This window comes from Macrosteles quadrilineatus, unplaced genomic scaffold, assembly GCF_028750875.1.
Source record: "Macrosteles quadrilineatus isolate MER2022 unplaced genomic scaffold, UCM_ALF_1.0 Scaffold_9__3_contigs__length_116548681, whole genome shotgun sequence".
In the NCBI taxonomy this organism is placed as follows: Eukaryota; Metazoa; Arthropoda; class Insecta; order Hemiptera; family Cicadellidae; genus Macrosteles; species Macrosteles quadrilineatus.
The window spans coordinates 47,048,143-47,069,465 of NW_026542602.1; the positions used below are offsets into that span (position 1 = coordinate 47,048,143).

Sequence of the window (21,323 nt, forward strand, 5' to 3'; positions counted from 1 at the left end):
GTTTAAAAAGTTTATTAGTTACAAAGATCACATTACCGACACATGAGCACATTTTTATGTTGAATGCTAAAACAAAGGTGAAAATAGAAAAATATAGATTTTTAGCACTCCTTTCATCAATTATTTTAGTAAGGAAGTTACATAATGTTTCCATGTTTTAAATGTTTTCCAAGAAAGGTATTATAACCCCACTATGCTTATTACTATATTTGTGTTACTTTTTAGAGTATTTACGGAAAAGGAGACCAAAGACGGGATGTGTACATCTCCCTCTAAAGAAGAACTAGAATCGAACGAGAAGACTTCTCCCACTTCAGGCGGAGGAGCCAATAAGCTCGGCCAACTGGTTTTTAAGCTCAGGTAAGTGATTGCAGAACAATTACAATCAGTTATAATCATTGCTGAACATAATAAAAGAAGCCTAAAATATACAAGAGTTTGTAAAATGATTGAAATAGGTAAGTAATGAGACCATTTCGTTTGACATATTTATGCTTTCTCTGGCTCTGCGAAGTGTTGATAAACAAAAGGTTGGTTGCATTGGACACAACAAGGAAGGTTTACACTGTGTTACCCAAACCCTACGCCAAATGAACCAAAGCTGCTTTCTAAGTAGAAATGAGAAAAGAACATCATGATTGTGTCTGTGATGACATGCCGCAAAGCCCCAATGCTGGCACTTATGATTCCAACGTGTATCCACTACTGTTGCTCGGCAAGAAACTCATGGCCAACTTCTTAATTAACCAAAGTTGCTTTCTAGGTACAAACAAGAGAAGAACATCCTGATTGTGTCTATGGTGAAATGTCGCGAACCCCCAATGCTCTTATGATTCCTACGTGAATCTACTACTGGCAAGAAACTCATGGTCAACTTCTTATTTAATCAAAGTCACTTTCTAGGTACAAACAAGAGAAGAACATCCTGTTTGTTTCTGTGGTGAAATTCCGTAAACCCCCCAATGCTCTTATGATTCCTACGTTAATCCACTACTGTTGCCCAGCAAGAAACTCATGGTCAACTTCTTATCAAAGTTGCTTTCTAGGTACAAACAAGAGAAGAACATCCTGATTGTGTCTGTGGTGAAATGCCGCGACTTACCGGCCAAGGACCCCAACGCTGGCTCCAGTGATCCCTACGTGAAGCTGCAACTCTTACCAGACAAGCAACACAAGGTCAAGACCCGAGTGCTGCGGAAGACCAGGAACCCTGTGTATGACGAGGACTTCACCTTCTATGGCATCAATCCTAACCAGCTTCAGGTAGGACATGTTTTGAGGAAATTGACTAATGTAATTTTAGTGCCTGGACCGCAATAATTATTACTACTTTGTAATAGTAGATGCCCATCACCTCGTCATACAGTTTCTTTGTCTCCTTATGACAATTTTTGGTACAATTATTGAATAATATTTTAGCCTTATGATCAACTGAAAATTTGATTTCTATATAGACATTCTAATAAACAAAATATCTAAATTAACAGAACTTTTTCAGATTACACTTTAGACAATGTATCGTGCATGCAAGTTAACAATGTTGACTATATTCTTTGATTTTAATAGAAACAACTTTGTTTTCAATTTTAAGAATCTTGGGATTTAGTTTGGTCAAAGTTACTTCAGTATATCTCTGATATTTTGTATAAATAATCATCGAGCACAATAAAAATATATTAATGGTACATTAGTTTAGGTACCGGTAATTTGAGTAGTGAAGGAGTTGACAAGAAAATAATACTAATACCTATAGTTTAAAATGTTAGGTAAAAAGGGATATTTAGTGCGATGGATTTAATAAAGAAAACCATACCGTTTGATGAATAAATGAATGTACAAGAGAGAAACAATTATTATTATTTAATACAATGAAACAAAAAGCGTTGACACGACAGAGGGTGTCGTTGATTGCAGAGTTTCATTCCATTGTTCAACAAACTGACAGACGCAATTATACCTGGAGGGATGCAAAATAAAAGAGATCCTTACCTAATCTAAAGCTCGGGCTTGTAAATGAATAATCCTGATGAAAGACACCCTCTGAGTGTTTACATTTCTTTTGACATTCATTAGGTTTTATGCTGCGGGAAGAGAGAAATAGTTCACAGCTCAACATTAATTATTTGTTAATTGTACGTTTTATGTTTAAATCATGAACAATGGTTGTTCTTGTTTTAAATTTACTTACATTATTAATTTTTTCATCATACAGCAGCTAAAACAGCCGTTTTTAATGCATGCGTTACGGGTCTAAAGTAGCATTTTTACTCTCTAGGGAGTAAAAATCAGCTGTTGTAAACAGTTGTAAATTTTGATTGTAACAATTGCAACGATCGAAATTATTTATCGATTGATTTATTAGGTAAGCGTTTAGCTTATTGTTGTCGATTAATCGACATATCGATGGTATGATAACACAATTGCATTAGATGAAGTAATTGAATCACTTACTAAACATCTGCTTATTTGCATTATCAGAATTGAAAACAAGCTGGAAGTCGTTTTGTTTTTTCTACCTTTGTTTTTGTTCATTAATAATGCAATATGACGAAAAATATTTTTCACCCTCGGGTCAAAAAGAGTCACTTTAGGCCCTAGTGATGAAATATACTATTACATTATACATTCCGAAAAAAACATCACAGATATGAGCTTAGAATTGATTTTATTTTCATTCACTTGGGTTGGTGATGCAATATGACAACTAGCATATTTTAAACACATTTTCACGAATCAATTGTAAACGTTCAACCACTTTTGCCCTGCCTAAATAATTGAAATTACCACTTTACCCATCTTCCTCCTCAACTATCATTACTTGTTTTGCAATCTGTGTAAGATTTGTTGTCCCCCATACATCTCCAAACAAAGTTGATTTTTGAGTAATTTTCAACGCTTGGGTATTTTACTTTGTATCTTCCTCGAAATATGACAATACTTGTATGGTTTTTTTTTGTTCTCTCAATTCTTTTTTGGTCCCTTTTTCTTGGCTTTACAGGCCTATTTCTTGCCTTTCCATTTTCTACTCCACTTCCCTACTGACTGATTCCCGAAAGAGTACTCGGCTAGTCGGCTTTTCGATGTTAACCCTAACTCCACATCTTATCTCCATTAGCTGGGAATGGATAACAAATTTATCCTTCTTGTTTTTCCAAAAACCTCTTCACCTTAATTACAGCAAATCTCCTATGACTGTTTTGTTTTTGAGAGTTTTTTCCTTGTTTCAGAGCATCACCTTGCACTTCGTGGTGCTCAGTTTCGACCGTTACTCCCGTGATGACATCATTGGCGAAGTGTTCTGCTCCCTTGGCACCGTGGATATGACACAGGCGGACAACCAACAACTCACCCTTTGTCGTGACGTTCAACCACGCAGTCTCAAGGTAACCATCAAACTATTTGTTTGATCATAGACAAACATAATTAAATATACACCGACAGCAGTGCTGCGGTTAGCATAAATTCTGGCGTCCACCTCAAGGAATGCCGAGTGTGACGAGAAAACCTATGATATACAAATAACTACTTGAACTATTCACAACCCATCATGAGTTTCCAAATAATCGATTTCAAGGAAAATCTAAGAAATATTTGGCTCCAGTGCTGTTACTGTTTGTGTTGGCAAGTAAGGTTAATGTGCTGCTGACACGTTGCAGATACGCTCGCAAGGACGTGGTGAGTTGCTGGTGTCTCTGTGCTGGCAGCCGGCAGCTAACCGCCTCACTGTAGTCGTGTTGAAGGCTCGTAACCTACCCAAGATGGACGTCACTGGACTGGCTGGTACGCATTAGGGTTCCAGCTTGCGAATTATTACTTTGTTGGATGGCTTTGAAGTACTATGACGTAGGTAAACTTTAAGACCACCATAGTTTACCCAATGGTACCTTGGATGACGAGGCTCAGAAACTAACTCTAAATACTCTATGAAAACGACTATGTTTATAACCCCAGAAATGTACAAGGGTAAAGAGTAATGAAAACCAAGAGTTGGCTTTGCCCAGAAAAAAATAATTTTAAATTAAACAAATTTAGCGAAACCCCAATTTGAGAGGTATAGAAATCCAAATTTTAAGGGGTTAGAGATTACCCAGCTTTCCTAGGCACACTTAAGATCCCACATCCCTGAAACTTACAAACTGTTTCCAGATCAAGTACATTGAAAATTCACTTTTTAATTTCTTAATGTATCGCTCTTTTGTAGGGCCGCAGGTTATTGTTTTCCAATACCAGCCTACAGTACACACGAATTTCCAATCCCCTTTACAATTTGGCCCCCCTTAATTATTGTACAGCTGAAGATTATTCAATCCAGTCATTTACGATGCTGAATCCCCTTTCTAGATCCCTACGTCAAGATGTATCTGATCGTGAACGGGCAGAGAATAGCTAAGAAGAAGACTCACGTGAAGAAACGAACCTTGAACCCGGTCTTCAACGAATCATTTGTCTTCGAGATTCCCTCCGGTGCCGAAGGGCTGGACAACGTGTGCTTGGAATTCCTCCTGCTGGACTGGGACCGCGTCACCAAGAACGAGGTGAGGGAATCAAGGGAATCCTATTCCAGCCTAATATAGTATAACCTAACCTAACGAGCCGTAAAATATGGCTAGACTGTTATGTAAGTTTCTCAAGAGGGCTCTTCAGGGCATCCAACTATAAATGTACGATTAAACGTTAGGACAAAGTTTTACACAATTGTTCAACCCAACTTACTATTTATGTAGTAGAACTGTTAGCAACAAGTAATTAACATGGAAAAGGGATTAAATGTCAATGAGCATTAGGCTTTTAACAATCCCCCCTATAAACAAAGGACCAGCTGATCTTGATCTAGAAAGATGTCACCCGAAACATTCGGCACATACTCTTTAAACAGATGCCCTAAAGTCGTATAGATCTAATCTAAAATTAATGGATACGTATTAGTACTCGCATTCCCCCACTCGAATCGCTGCTTACCTTCTTCATATAAAAACAGCCTTACATCTATAGTATCTATAATCAAAGCTGTGTCTTGATGCAGGTTATCGGCAGACTAGAGCTAGGAGGCACCAAGAGCACAGGGTCGGCTCTTCACCACTGGAACGAAGTGTGCAACTCCCCGCGTCGCCAAATAGCTGAGTGGCACAAACTGCGGGAGTAAACATCAGCACTCAGCACAACGTGTAGATTGTGTTACATGTACCCTCCGTAGACTCCGGACATCATTTGTTCAATGTTACTTTAGAGGGCTTCACTTAGGTCGTTACTTGTAGTCTCCTCACCCAGACTAACAAGGCCTACTTCACGAAGACCTTTTCAAATTCCACATTTTAACCTTAAAAGTATCTAACAGGTCGTTGGCCAATAATATTTTTATACAATGTTTGGAGGGTTTAAAATGGATGTAACCAATATTTGATAATTATGACGATTTTGATTGGGCATTATTTTGTCGCTTTCAAGAATGGTCTCGAATTTATTTTCAGCTGTTTTCAAATTTATGAAAAGCCATAGAGAACCTTTTAGGAAGCTAATCGTTGGTTAATTATTATATTTGACTAATTTTAAGAGAATCTATCAAAGTTAATATAATTATTGTATCTAATTGCTTGGCTGTGCGCGAGTTTTTCTTTGAAATCTTAATATTGGTTATTTAAGATTTTCTAAGGTGGTACATAAATCATAAATAAAATGTTATATCATAAAGTAGTTTATCTTGATGAGTATTATTTTATGTATGTTTACAAAATGTTTATTATAGCTGAGTTAGTTTAATTTTTGCAAATAAAGTTTAACTATTCATTTCGTATATTCTGCATGAATTCTAATCTCAAAAAGAATTCTAAAATAAAAATCTATGTCAAAGGTTCTTAGAGAACCTAACCCAACATGAAGAATCGTTAACGAATTATTTCCCCTTGTTTTTATCCCAGTACTCGTCTAGTTAACAATATCAGTCTGAGTATCCTAACACCATTATTGGATGACCACGTAGGTGTTATTTTTCTACGTAGTCTCAAGAAGGACATTTTGCTTGTAGGATTGTGTATATGCTAATTGTAAATATAAACTGTAAGGCCAGTAAATATGCTTCGAGTATTTTATATAGCGACCACTGTAGAATCATTTGCCCGTAGAGAGTGGCTAGTGTACATTCAGGTGTTGGCAATACCATTTGTTACAACACCAAATTTTCAATGCGAAATTAAATTAAGTTTAACGCAGATAAAAATTGAGTTTTGCGCTTTAAACTATCAAACTAATTACTTTTTCAAGATCAAACTCTAATTTAAAATGATTTGTTTGATAACAATTAAAAATGGATACTCATTAACAAAAACAAAGATACATTTTATGATATGTATACGTTGTTGTAAACCGATGTCTTAAATTGATTCACACATAGCCTTCTCTAATACCAGGCTTTGGTGTGTGGCAACGTCGCACCGGCCGGCCTGTTGCCATGGTAACAGCTATCATAACATAAACATTGCAGAGAAGCTCCAGCTGATCTAGTGCAACAGCTGTTTCGGTAGGCCGGGGCTGCGGCGTTGCCACTTCTCTCTGTAGCCTTGTCTTAGAGGAGGCCTTCACTACGAAAAATGCAAGCTTATTGCCAACGTGTAAATGCAAATTTTTCACAATGTCCCCATTAACAAAACCACACGAATGTACAGGATTCTATAGAAAATTGTATGTTCTATTTAATACATTCCAAGCACAAACATTAGTAGTGATATCGGCCACTCTTATTTAAGCATACCTCTAGATCGTGTACCGATGTTTAGGTGTTGAACACCTTCACCAATAGCTCCTTTATTTAATTATGTCCAATAAGGTACATTATTTTTTGTACGTCCTCTCTTAGTTTAACATATAATTTGTTATAGTACTTTATGGAAAATAAAGACTCAATAATCTGATCATGTGTTTTCTTTCTATCCTGAATAGCTTTGATGGGAACAATATAAATTCGTCAAACAGTATTTAGTAGTTCCAGATATTTATCAATCACTTTGACAAATAATGATTTATCCTTATGAATATCATTGGAAATGTTTTAATTTTTGAAAAGAAGTTAAGTTTCAATATTAAAATTATTCCATTGATAGTGGAATGCTGTGTATACAAACAATAGTAGTATGCATATTATTTTATTCTCAACAGTTGTATGTCGGCTAAATAAACCAATATTATTTTATACTTTAATACTACACCTACTGCAATCATGAATTCACGTAGAAGTTTCTCATTTTGAAGTGAAATTAAATACTTAGATTTTTAGACTTCACTCATGTTAATTGATTTGCTGTATAATTAACCCATAAGATAAATATTCACAATGCATTCAATATTCATATATTCAATAGCAATGACAAACTATATGGGTTTCGAATAAAACAATAAATAAAACCTAATATTCCGTCAAAGAGCCCTTGAGTAGTTAATTTACCACAATCAATCGTGGTAGTTAGTTTGTCACCATTTTTTTGTGTTTGGCCACAATAACTTTTTTGACAAAAGAGCAGGCAATTCAAGTTTTACTTCTGCCAATTTCTGACAATCATAATCAACCATGACCCAAATTACTGTGTAATTATGGGCTAATTCACGTGGAACATATTGAGTGTTAAGTGTCCAACTATACTTGTAAATCACACCATAAAGATTCTGCCTCATTTGGCACCGTGAGCTAGAGAGTGGTGATAAATTTCCCTTCCGTGTTCGCTGCGAGGTCGTGCAATATCTTCCACATCGAGATCGTGCCAACAAGAAGACGTTGCTGTTAAAGGGTCCTTAAATTATTACTATCCTGTACTATGTATTACGATAGAACATTGCTTGATTTTAAGTTTGTTTCCCTGATATTATGATCAGTAAAAACGCAGCAGATTTCTGTATAGGCAAGTACACAAAAATTGGTTACCATCGTAAAATTTGATAAACATTAGTAATACGAAAGAATAGCTGCAAGATAATGTTTTTGATGTGGTTAGATACTGTCATTTTCAGTTGCTCAATATTACAAGAATTAGCTTGGTTAAACAATTTTGTACAAAAATCTTCAAAACTTTGATGGGTTTCTTGTGTGGTTTTTTAAAAATAAAAATCGCTCAAATACTTCAATAGATTTACCAACAAACTTATCAGAAAAAAACTTTACCAAAAACTTATCGATTCTTTTCATCTAATTCAATATCTTCATCATCCATGAAACAAAAACTGTTATATATCCATAAAGTCTGGGCCTTAACTAGACATAAATGATGCTACCAGTACTGAATTTGATTTACTATCAAGGCCCGAAGCTGGCTAGTAGCAAATCCACTGTTGCTTCCATTTCTTCCAAAAAGCTATCTAAATACTTAAAACCACAAGTCATTTTAATGGTTTTACATTACTATCCTTATCTTCTGCATGGTTTGTAGTAGTGTAGTGGGGTCTTGTTTGTATGGATATTGTCATCTTCCTTAATGTCATAAATTTCATTTATATTTTGTGTGGGTTTCGGCACCATTTCATTAGATTAACTATTAAATAATTGTACTGAATTCATGAAAGGTTGTGTATTTTTATTTTAAAGAAAAACTAAAAATAAAATATAAAACAATAATGCAAAACATATGTTGAACAATTACCAAATGTTATTAACATACTACATTATTTTGAAGAAGATTTAACAAACTAAGATGTAGATTCACAAAAGTTGCAAAACACGGCTAAAACTACCTAAAATAAACCATAAACTAAACCCACAAATTAAAAACCTGGCATAAGGCATAAACTGAACCCGCAAATTAGACAATGGTGTGATTTATTATTAAATTTATTAACCCTGTGATAGCTACGAAATATCTAAAAAGACTGAAAAATGTGTTTTCACAGCTTAAAATCTGGATCAAAAGGTATGCTACCCTATAATAATGTAATTTCCTATAATACCCTAGTAGGAATGGCAAAATAAGGATCCCATGTACTTATACACTTAAAAGTATATACCTGTGTTATTAGTTTCATTCAATTGTATTTTAATCACTAGGGCCTAAAGTGACTCTTTTTGATCCAATGCCAAGCGAGTGTTAAAAAGACACTTTTTACCCGTGTGGTGAACGATATTTTTTCGTCATATTGCATAATTAATTAACAAACTAAGCTAGAAAACTAAATACTGTAAATTGTATGTAAAGATAACCTCTCAAAACAACACCCAGCTAGTTTTCAATTCTGCTACGGTAATGCAAATAAGCAGCTGTTTAGTAAGCGATTCAATCAATTCGTCTATTACGATTGTGTTACAGTACATTATACTATCGATATGTCGATCGATCGACAACAATTCAAACCTTACCTAAGAAATCAATCGATAAATAATTTCGATCGGTACGATTGCCACAATCAAAATTTACAACTGTATACAACAGCTGATTTTTACTCCCTAGTGGCTAAACATGATTAAAAAGTAAAAATGCTACTTTATACCCAGAACGAATGCATTAAAAACGGTTGTTTTTGCTGCAGTATGACAAAAAAAATTAAAATACAAGTTGATCTGCACAAGCATAATAATGGATTATAACACAGGATGAAATAGTTTCTCCTTTGGAGTTTCTGTTATCTTTACAGGAAAATATAATTATACAATCATATTATTGCAGGTCATATCGCTATGATTCGGAAATAATATTGAACACTTCACATTTCTTGTAAACTCAAATCCTTTAAGCTAGGGAAAAAATAAAAGGGTAGTATGATTGTCAAACCAATTATCCATTTGCTGCAAACAACTTTAAAAACAGTTATTTTAGGTATTTTAGAGACAGTTTCCAGGAATAAACTTTCTCTGAACAGCTGATCGGTATCGGACGTAAATGCCAAAACGATCTGTTCTGTATCGTGCTAAATTGGGTTATGGAAGTTAATTATTTTATTTACGAATAACTTAGACTATGTTTGAATACGCAAAAGTTTGCCGAAAGGTATATAGATTCTGCAAAGAGTTAAATTATGATTATTTCTCTAGCTTTCTTGGAGTTTACAGCATAAGTTTCCAATATTGGTTGTACCCAAAGGATACACAGATAGAAAAATCTAAATAAAAATTCTTTTGACTAGTCTGAGACAATGACACGTAAAAATAGCAAAGTACAGAAAAACTGCATTTGTATTTATACTGTTTAATTTTCATTTGATATCACAAAATTGAAAAAGGTAAAGCTAGTTTTCCGTGTGAACGTAGTAGCTCTGGGACATTGCTGTGATGAAAGGAAATAAGTTCATTTCCGTCCACTGGACTACTCAGCGATGCGCCCCCTACTCGCTACCCCCCCCCCCCCCCCCCACCACTACTCACTACCCCCAACACCCCTCACAACGTTATCATTGACTACGCACAGTGAGGTATTATTTTATGGAAATGACTTACTGTACTACCGTTTAATTCAATAGTAGTTAGCACTGATGCAAAAGAAATAACTACCAAAACAAATTAACAAAATTGTGTTTTCAAATTGCTGAAACCTTCAAGATATAAGTTTAATTCGAATATTGCAAGTGTTAACAAAACGCCCTATTTCAAGATTTTCTACAATATCACTTTATGTGTAAATTATTGTTTATTCCCCAAACCTTTTAGAGATGAAGAAGATAAATTTAGATTTATACGAAAAAAAACACAAAATGTTTGGTAATAAAAATTTCAATGCATTCCTACTTGCATGCACGATAGAAGTATTAAGTACTTGTAAAAAAGTTTTCCAGGACTGGTTGAGATTTACAAATTGGTTATAAAACTGTTTCCACAGCCCTATATTCAAGACATAATTATCACTGACCATACAATGTTGGACTTTTTTCTACACCTATAAGACATGCAGGGTTTTCTCATATATTATTATGTAATTTGTTCTAGTTCAAATCTACTTTCCTAAAACATATTCCTAAAACCATCTTACACTGCCATTCGTTTCTATATGAAAAGAATTCCTTTCATGAGAATAATACAGTTTTTCGCAATTCTAAGTACTTTGCTGAAAACATTTGCATGACAAACAAAAGAGTTTCCCTATTTGACTCTTGCGTTCCGCTTGGGCCGAGCTTTGATGATTATGAGAGCTTCGTAATATTGCAAAGTAATCGGAAAAGTTATTCCGAGTTCAATACTTCCGTGATTTTATTTCAGAAAATGAACATGATGACTGTGGTGATCTAATATATTTCAGAGGAGACTTTTGCTTACATCCGGTGTATTACCGGCACCGTAAAGGTATATTAAAATATTAATATTATCCCAACTGGTATATAACTTACCCAAAACTTTTCGGTGACAAAACACAACGTACACACAACCTCTATTTTAAATCCTGAGTTTGTGCTAATTCGTGTCATAAGAAGTAAGATTTTAAAGTGTAATATTTAGCAAGTACTTAGTAAAGTAGGGACTTAAATAAACCACGCACTAAGTCTTTGTTAAGCTAATTATACCAACAGTTTATTCAAGATTAATTTGATAACAGATTAAATAGCGGCACAAAGTAAGCTATAGGATCTGTTAAGCCTCATCAACTATCTTATAAACAAAGAACAAGGACGAAAATATAAATTTCGTCATACTGCAGATAAAACAGCCGTTTTTAATGCATGCGTTTCGGGTCTAAAGTAGTATTTTTACTCTCTTGGGAGTAAAAATCATTTTAGTACCTAGGGAGTAAAAATAAGCTGTTGTAAGCAGTTGTAAATTTCTATTGTGGCTATCGTATCAATCGAAATTATTTATAGATTGATTTATTAGGCAAGGTTTTAGCCTATTGTTGTCGGTCGTATCATAACAAATCATAAAAAAATTATAAAAATACCCCCGCCGCAGCAAACCTGCAGACTTAGCGAATTTCCATTTGCCTGATTGGATTTAAACTAAAATGTCTCCTTAAAATATCACATTTATTCCCTATTCAAACAGAATTAGGTTAATGAATACCTACTTAGGTTTGCTGCAACAGGGAGGGTAAATTTTGTTTATGTAAAATGTTAATACCCCCGCCGCAGCAAACCTGCAGACTAAGCGAATTTCCATTGACCTGATTGGATTTACACTAAAAAGCCTCCATAAAAATAGCACATTTATTTCCTATTTAAATAGAATTAGTTTAACAAGTACCTTAGGTTTGCTGCAACAGGGAGGGCAAAAAAGATTTTTTTATAAAATGATAATAGTTTAGTAAGAAATAAAAGTATTTTCCAAAATCGATCAAAATATGTTCATAAACAAGCAAACTGCAACAGTCGACTTATTCTCCATAAGAATAACATGGGAATTTTAAAATTACAATTTTTTTGAATTTTCTCCGTAACAATTAGGCGCATAATAACGCTTCAATATACTAAATTATTTGTTTTTTTAAGCTCTACAAAATGGTTTAAAAAGAAATTGTGAAATTTTGTGTTTTTAGGGGCAAAAATGGGAAAACCCTATTTTTACCCCATAAAACCCCCCATAAACCCCCGTTCCCATAGTCCGATCATGCTGGTTCGCGAACTCATTCAAGTTTATCCCGCCTTACACCTTCAAACCAAATTTGATCAAAATCGGACAAAAATTACTCAAGTTATCGTGCGGATGGACACATATATATATATATATATATATATATATATATATATATATCTCTATATATAGATATATAAAAATTTGAACGAATGGTGTTTTTGGCCTCTGGGGACATCAAAATGAAAAAGTAAATCGGTCCCGGACTTAGGTCTTACCATGAGACCTACGGTAATAGCTACTTCCCTATAGGGAAATTCGCTAAAAGGTACTGTGGTTTAGTAAGAAATTAATGTATTTTCCAAATTTGATCAAAATATTTTCATAAACAAGCAAACTACAACAGTTGACTTATTCTCCATAAGAATAACATGGGAATTTTAAAATTACAATTTTTTGAATTTTCTCCGTAACAATTAGGCGCATAATAACGCTTCAATATACTAAATTATTTGTTTTTTTAAGCTCTACAAAATGGTAAAAAAAAATTGTGAAATTTGGTGTTTTTAGGGTCAAAAATGGGAAAAACCTATTTTTACCCCATAAAACCCCCCATAAACCCCCGTTCCCATAGTCCGATCATGCTGGTTCGCGAACTCGTTCAAGTTTATCCCGCCTTACACCTTCAAACCAAATTTTATCAAAATCGGACAAAAATTACTCAAGTTATCGTGCGGATGGACATATATATATATATATATATATATATATATATATATATATATATATATATATAGATATATAAAAATTTAAACAAATGGTGTTTTTGGCCTCTGGGGACATCAAAATGAAAAAGTAAATCGGTCCCGGGCCTAGGTCTTACCATGAGACCTACGATAATAGCTACTTCCCTATAGGGAAATTCGCTAAAAGGAGTAATCACTTAAAAATAACTTGCAAGGTGGACGGAGACTGTTGCATTGTTGTGGCAGACTTTAGCCGCTTGCCTTGGCATGCACTGCAACTAACCCCTAGTGGTCACGTATCACTAAAGCTGCCATATCTCAGTTAATAATCGTCCAATCTTAAAAAAAAGGTGTAAATCGATTTGTTATTAAATTGTCTTCAAAAAGTGATTTTTTATTTTTTTTATCAATGGTTTTTGAGTTATTTAAGAAAGACAAATTTAAATGACCGCCATTTTGGATTGGTACAATTTATAAATCTGATACTTTTTGCAAAGATTAGCCTTACCTGTCACTACTTACCTGCCAAGTTTCAAGTCAATCGCTTAAGGAGTTCGAAAGTTATGGATTAATTTGTGAAAATCACTTACAGACACAGCCGGAAAACGAGGCTCCAGCAACCCTTGTTTATAATGTAAAATATTCTTGTATTAATATTTTCTTATATTGTTTTGTGAAGTTTATGTTGTTATGAAACAGCATCTACATGTTTATTTAGAAATATATAAAAATGACCTGGGAGGAAATGTTTTAATTTTGAAAAGAAGTTAAGTTTCATTATTAAAATTATTCAATTGATAGTGGAATTTTGTGTATACAAACAATAGTAGTATGCATAGTATTTTATTCTCAACAGTTGTATGCAGGCTAAACAAACCAATATTATTTTATACTTGAATACTACACCTACTGCAATCATGAATTCACGTTTGATAGAAGTTTCTCATTTTGAAGTGAAATTAAATACTTAGATTTTTAGACTTCACTCATGTTAATTGATTTTCTGTATAATTAACCCATAAGATAAATATTCACAATGCATTCAATATTCAATATTCATATATTCAATAGCAATGACAAACTATATGGGTTTCGAATAAAACAATAAATACGCCCTAATATTCCGTCAAAGAGCCCTTTAGTAGTTAATTTACCACAATAAATTGTGGTAGTTAGTTTGTCACCATTTTTTTTTGTTTGACCACAATAGCTTCGTTTTACAGAAGTGCAGACATTTCAAGTTTTTTTTCTGCCAATTTCTGACGATCATAATCAACCATGACCCAAATTACTGTGTAGGCTAATTACATTTGGCTGATCCATGTACTCGTAGAACACATTGAGTGTTAAGTGTCCAACTATACTTGTAAATCACACCATAAAGATTCTGCCTCATTTGGCACCGTGAGCTAGAGAGTGGTGATAAATTTTCCGTCCGTGTTCGCTGCAAGGTCGGGCAATATCTTCACATCGAGATCGTGCCAACAAGAAGACGTTGCTGTTAAAGGTCCTTAAATTATTACTATCCTGTACTATGTATTATGATCGAACATTGCTTTATTTTTAGTTTGTTTTCCTGTAATGATCAGTAAAAACGCAACAGATTTCTGTATGGGCAAGAACACAAAAATTGTGGTGTCTTTGGTTATAAACGTAAAGTTTGATAAACATTAGTGGTATACGAAAGAATAACTGTAAGATTAAGTTTTTATGTGATTAAAAACGGTAATTTTCATTTGCTCAATATTACAAAAAATTAGCTTGGTTAATCAATTTCGTACAAAAATCTTCAAAACTTTAATGGGTTTCTTGGGTGATTAAAGAAATTAAAATTCGCTCAAATACTTTAGATTTACCAAAAAAAAACTTGTCGAATCTTTTAACTACTTCAACATCTTCATCATCCATGAAACCAAAACTGTTATCTCATTATACTATTATATAAAAATCTAATGGAGTCTCTCTGTATGTGTTACTAATAGGTGCAAAAACTACTGAACCAACTGGGCTTAAATTTTACAAAAATATAGCTACCATACCAAGGATCATTATCATTTCGATACCCTTTAGACTTTCTCACGCTGTTGAACTTAAAAATAACTAAAACTTAATTCCACACAATGTTCAGAAAAAACAGCATCTATTTATATTTTTATTGAGTTAAGTTCATTTTATATTACAAAATTGAAAAAGGTAAAGCTAGTTTTCCGTGTGAACGTAGTGGCTCTGGGACATTGCTGTGATGAAAGGAAATAAGTTCATTTCCGTCCACTGGACTACTCAGCGATGGACCCCCTACTCACTACCCCTTACCCCTCACAACGTTATCATTGACTACGCACAGTGAGGTATTATTTTATGGAAATGACTTACTGTACTGCCATTCAATTAAATAGTAGTTAGCACTGATGTAAAAGAAATAACTGCCAAAATAAATTAACAAAATTGTGTTTTCAAATTGCTGAAACCTTCAAGATATAAGTTTAATTCGAGTATTGCAAGTGTTAACAAAACGCCCTATTTCAAGATTTTCTACAATATCACTTTATGTTTAAATTATTGTTTATTCCCCAAACCTTCTAGAGAAGAAGAATATAAGTTTGGATTTAGGAGAATAAACCAAAATATAGTTTGGTAATAAAAAATACAATGCATTCCTACCTGTATGAACTGTTTCCACAGCCTATATTCCAAGACATAATAATTATCACTAACCATACAATGTTGGACTTTTTTCTACACTTATAAGATATGTATGAGTTTCTTAAGTATTTTTATGTAATTTGTTCTAGTTAAAATCTATTTTGCTAAAACCTATCCAGAAAACCATCTTACACTGCCATTCTCTTCTATGTGAAAAGAATTCCTTTCATGAGAGTAATACAGTTTTTCGCAATTCTAAGTACTTTGCTGAAAACATTTGCATGACAAACAAAAGAGTTTCCCTATTTGACTCTTGCGTTCCGCTTGGGCCGAGCTTTGATGATTATGAGAGCTTCGTAATACTGCAAAGTAATCGGAAAAGTTATTCCGTGTTAAATACTTCCGTGATTTTATTTCAGAAAATGAACATGATGACTGTGGTGATCTACTATATTTCAGAGGAGACTTTTGCTTACATCCTGTGTATTACCGTAACGGTATATTAAAATATTAATATTATCCCAACTGCTATATAACTTAACCAAAATGTTCCATGTGACAAAACCGAAACGTATACACAACCTCTATTTTAAATCCTTAGTTTTTGCTAACTCGTGTCATAAGAAGTAAGATTTTAAAGTGTAATATTTAGCAAGTACTTAAGTACTTAATTGGCAAGTTAAGTAGGAACTTAAATAAACCACGCACTAAGTCTTGTTTAAGCTAATACCAACAGGTTTATTCAAGCTTAATTTGATAACAGATTATATAACAGCACAAAGTAAGCTACAGGATCTGTTATGCCTCATCAACTATCTTATAAACAAATAACTAAGACAAAAATTTAATTTTCGTCATACTGCAGCAAAAGCAGCCGTTTTTAATACATGCGTTGCGGGTCTAAATTAGTATTTTTACTCTCTAGGGAGTAAAAATCTTTTTTAGTCCCTAAGGAGTAAACATCAGCTGTTGTAAACAGTTGTAAATTTCGATTGTGGCTATCGTATCGATCGAAATTATTTATAGATTGATTTATTAGGCAAGGTTTCAGCCTATTTTTGTCGATCGCTCGACATATCGATGGCATAATGTACTGTAATACAATTGTAATAGACGAAATGATTGAATCACTTGCTAAACAGCTGCTTATTTGCATTAGCAAATTTGTAAACCAGCTGGAAGTCGTTTTTAGAGGTTATCTTTACATAAACATTATTTAGTTTTCTAGCTTTGTTAATTAATGATGCAATATGATGAAAGATATAGTTCACCACACGGGCCAAAAGTGTGTTTTTAACCCTCGCTCATTTACCGACCTCGGCTTCGCCTCGATCATAAAACTTGACCTCGGTTCAAAAAGAGTCACTTTAGACCCTACTAGTAGTGATTAAATATAATATTACAACACTAGCGCAATATGTGACTAATCACAGAATGATGTATTTTTAATAAAAATTGCGATAGGCTGGTGTTTGTTTACTTTAGTACCCAAAAGTAAATGTTATAACTTTACTTCTCCATAACCTTTTACCTTTCGTTAACATTTGGAAACTGAAGTGGACATCCATCATAATTGACCAGCTGTCGTCAATCAGTTAGAAAGAACATAGTTCTGTGAGCCATACTTACTCACACATATAGAACTGGTGAAGGTGATGTTTTTTAATAGGCCAGCTGGTATTAATCAACTGTCTATTTATTTGAGTAGACTGCACTGAATTATATTTTCTACCTTACTTGTCAACACTGAGATAGTTTACTACACATAACAGATTTTATAGCTTAGAATAAATCGTCCTGACAGTTTGACTTTGTTGTAAAGTCCGCATATTTTACAGACATCAGTAATTTACATCAATGCATTCTGTCGGTGGCTCATTTAAACGTCCTCATTGATTTGAAACAACTTTAACATGGAGATGGAATTTTTAATTATGCCAATGCTTGTTCATCATTCAAGGATTTGATCAAACAATCGACACGTTCCTATGTCTCAGGAATTTCAGCTTTTCAGAACAACCATTTTCATTTTAATAAAGTTAACATACAAAAATATTACTACAGGCGTTCAAATAGCACTTATTTTATTTCAGTAGAGTCGATTGTATCAACTTGTTTAACTTTAATTTAGTGGTTAGAGATTGAGATTCGAGTATTAAATAGCAATTCGATATACGATATTTGACTCAATGGTTCGAATCCCGCATTATTCTGTAGATACACTTATCATGCAGGAAAAATATCAACCCTTGTAAGGTTAAATCATGTTATATTCCTTCACAAAAACCACATGACAATTTGTTTACCTTGAAATTAAAAAAAGTACTTCAGATACTTACAAAACAGAATGGGTACTTGTAGATGAAAAACGTTAACGCTCTAATGAAATATAAATTTTACGATGGAAAAATATGCATGAATATATGGATTATCATAACAATTTACGTTGTTTGTTCTACAGTATAAATTTTGTAGGGAAGAATAGTAATCAAAAACCTCGTAGGGATTGCACACAATTTTGCATTTTAAATATTTAAAGCAGAGCCCAAGCTTAATCCGACTCAATGCCTCATCTTGCTCAGATTGCTTTCAAAAAATTAACAATTCACATGTGAAATTACATGTTTAATTCTTAACATATTTCCCTCCTATTTCTCTCATAAGTTCTGGTTTTTTAGTGAATCCAAAAACCATACTTTTGGAATACAACGTTTAATTTTAATTTTTAGTAAAATCCCATTGGGAAAAAACAATGTTTTTATTGTAAGGTCCAGCGCTGCATTTTTGTGCAAAGATAACACCTTAAAAATATTAAGTAAATTTCAGAAACAGTTATTTAACGATTGATCTTTTGGAAGAATTTATTCTCTTCAACAAATGTCGGTCACCAGAAGGTACAGAGAATTATTCAGCCAATACATCTCCGAATGTTCTTACAAGGCAGAATCTTAAATCAACTTGTTTCTTCCTCTCCCAGGTCATTTTTATATTTTTCTAAATAAACATGTAGATGCTAACATATTAACCGAGGCATTTTAGTTGTCTTTCAGTTGTTTTCTTTTTTTCTTTTAATCAATTGCACAATTCCTACGGTAGATCATTTTACAGAGAGTTTTTATAACATGTACCTTGGTGCATAAAATAGTTATACACAGGGTAAATTGGAGTTGATACAGGGCGCCATTTTTCCAATATGGCCACCAACATTGATTTTTCTTATGCTTCCATAAGAAAAATCCAAATTGGTGGCCATATTGGAGAAATGGCGGCTAAAATATTTTTTTAACTTGACCAAAATTTGTTAATAGAAATCCAAGGCAGTTCAACATTTTTTGATATCCTATATTCTAATATGAGCAATGTTTGCTTGTATGCTTGCTTGCACAAAGATCTCGAAAACGGTTCCGACGATTTTCTTCAAATGTTGTAAATAGTTTATTCCTGCCATAAAAACGAGTTTACTGCAGTTAGAACTGCCAACAAAAATCTAATTACGTAGAAAAATAAAACTGAAAGTCACATTTTTTTTAACATTAGTCTTGTGGGTTGCTAAGTAACAATGTTGGTTGAATTTAATAACAAGGAAAAAGTAAACAAAAGACTTGTAAGTTGTAACACATGTGTTCATAAAGGCATCTACCCACAGTATACTAGAAATTACAAAATACAGTACAAAAGCAAAAACATCAATTGTTACTACTGAGCAATGATTATACTGAAGCTTACTCGATACATTGTAGTAAAGGCTAAGTTAGCAGTGCGGAGTGTGGGATCTGTTATGACGATTAGATTAAGGTATCTGTAATTTTTAAATGCAATGGGAAGGGAGGAAACAGGTCCGCTTCGTAGGAAGTGGTGAAGGAAGTAGTAAGGCTAGAAGTGCAGAGTGTGGGAACTGTCTTTGGCAATTACATTAATGTATCTGCAATCCTAACATGCAATGGGAAGGGAGAGAAACAGGTCCACGACGTAGGGAGTGCTGAAGGAAGTAGTAAGGCTAGAAGTGCAGAGTGTGGGAACTGTCTGTGGCAATTACATTTATGTATCTGCAATCCTAACATGCAATGCGAAGGGAGAGAAACAGGTCCACGACGTAGGGAGTGCTGAAGGAAGTAGTAAAGGCGAGCAGTGTGGAGTTTGGGAATGGATTTATGTATCTGCAATACTAAGACTACTTTCAGAGTAAACTAATGATTTTGCCCGAGCAAAGCTCTCTTATAACTTTCGAATAAAACAGCTGGCACGCTTATATCAATCATCCTGTATATACTTTTTCCGATGTGACGAAATTATGTAACAGGTTTAACTGTGGGTTAAATGAATTATTCAGGACAACATGTTATATCCAAGATCAATTTTATAACAGCTCCATATTACATAGCAGCAACTTTATAACATTTCTGATTGACTCAGCTTTGGTGTCATACCAAATGCCTTTTAGTATGAAAAAATTAAATTTAAAATTTACTTTTCCAAATAGAACCAACAGCTTTACCATTACCATATAATTCAACAGATAATAACATTTTGAAGAAAAATGAACATCATTGTAAATGGTAAATGTTGGCACTTCTTGTACGGCTGGACCGGAAGCCCGACGAAGCACTAGTCATGTCAACATTGTTAACGTTGCCTAGCAACAAGACTATCCTGTGAACGAGACAAGAAAATGAATTTTACCCTTGATTTACGAATTCATAAAGGAACAATGCTTGCTGACTAACGGCAAGCATTAATATTGTTTTCTACGTCGAGGATACATTTGAAAATCGATTTAGTTCCATATATAGCAACAAAAAAACTATATATTTTTTACATGTTCTGTACATTTTCTTGATAGTAACTTACTCCACGAAAATTTATAAATTTGATATTTAGTTTTACTTTTGTAGCATATCGTGATTTGAATATTTTGTAGTTATTTTTTTTTTATCATCAAAACTCACCTCAATTATTTTGAATATTAATTTTTTCTATAAACTTCGGATTTTGATAGCTGAAAGGAAATTCCATATGAATAAGGAAAATAAACCTATTAAAAAGATGTTTAAATAATTTTCAAATAAAAATAGCTTGATGGAAATGTAACATTACAATTATTATAAAAAAAACATTATGAGTAGGCCTAACCAATCATTATACTTTACAAAAGGTTGTACAATTTTCAAACTTTTGATCTTCATTAACTTCCTAATCCTATTCCTTTAATTAAATTTTAAAATAAAAATTTTGAATTATTTTAGTTACATTTTAAGACGGTATGAGGGGGGGGGGTACAAATTCCCCACCACTTATTTGTACTAATGTATGTTGCTTAATCAGCGGTTGAGCTATTATGTTAAAGGTAAGAATAGAATGGAAGGGAGAGATTTCTTCCTCCAAACCGCCTAAATATTGTAAACTACGTATAGTAATGTAGTAAAATTTCTCGGTTAGAACTTTAATACGTGTCAGGAAACAAGTTTATTCTC

General features: G+C 33.6%; 1 protein-coding gene across 3 annotated transcripts in view; it reads left to right on the top strand.

Moving 5' to 3' along the window:
• The window catches only part of LOC129003181 (synaptotagmin-4), an 88,692-nt gene extending 81,793 nt beyond the window's left edge, over positions 1 to 6,899 (top strand). For all 3 annotated transcript variants that reach the window (XM_054431451.1, XM_054431452.1, XM_054431453.1), the window contains 6 exons: positions 226 to 360; positions 1,047 to 1,263; positions 3,228 to 3,383; positions 3,657 to 3,780; positions 4,342 to 4,535; positions 5,024 to 6,899. In XM_054431451.1, coding sequence (XP_054287426.1) covers positions 226 to 360; positions 1,047 to 1,263; positions 3,228 to 3,383; positions 3,657 to 3,780; positions 4,342 to 4,535; positions 5,024 to 5,143 — 946 coding nt within the window. In that variant the 3' untranslated portion in view covers positions 5,144 to 6,899. The remainder of the gene's footprint in view (positions 1 to 225; positions 361 to 1,046; positions 1,264 to 3,227; positions 3,384 to 3,656; positions 3,781 to 4,341; positions 4,536 to 5,023) is intronic.
• Positions 6,900 to 21,323: the final 14,424 nt, after the last annotated feature.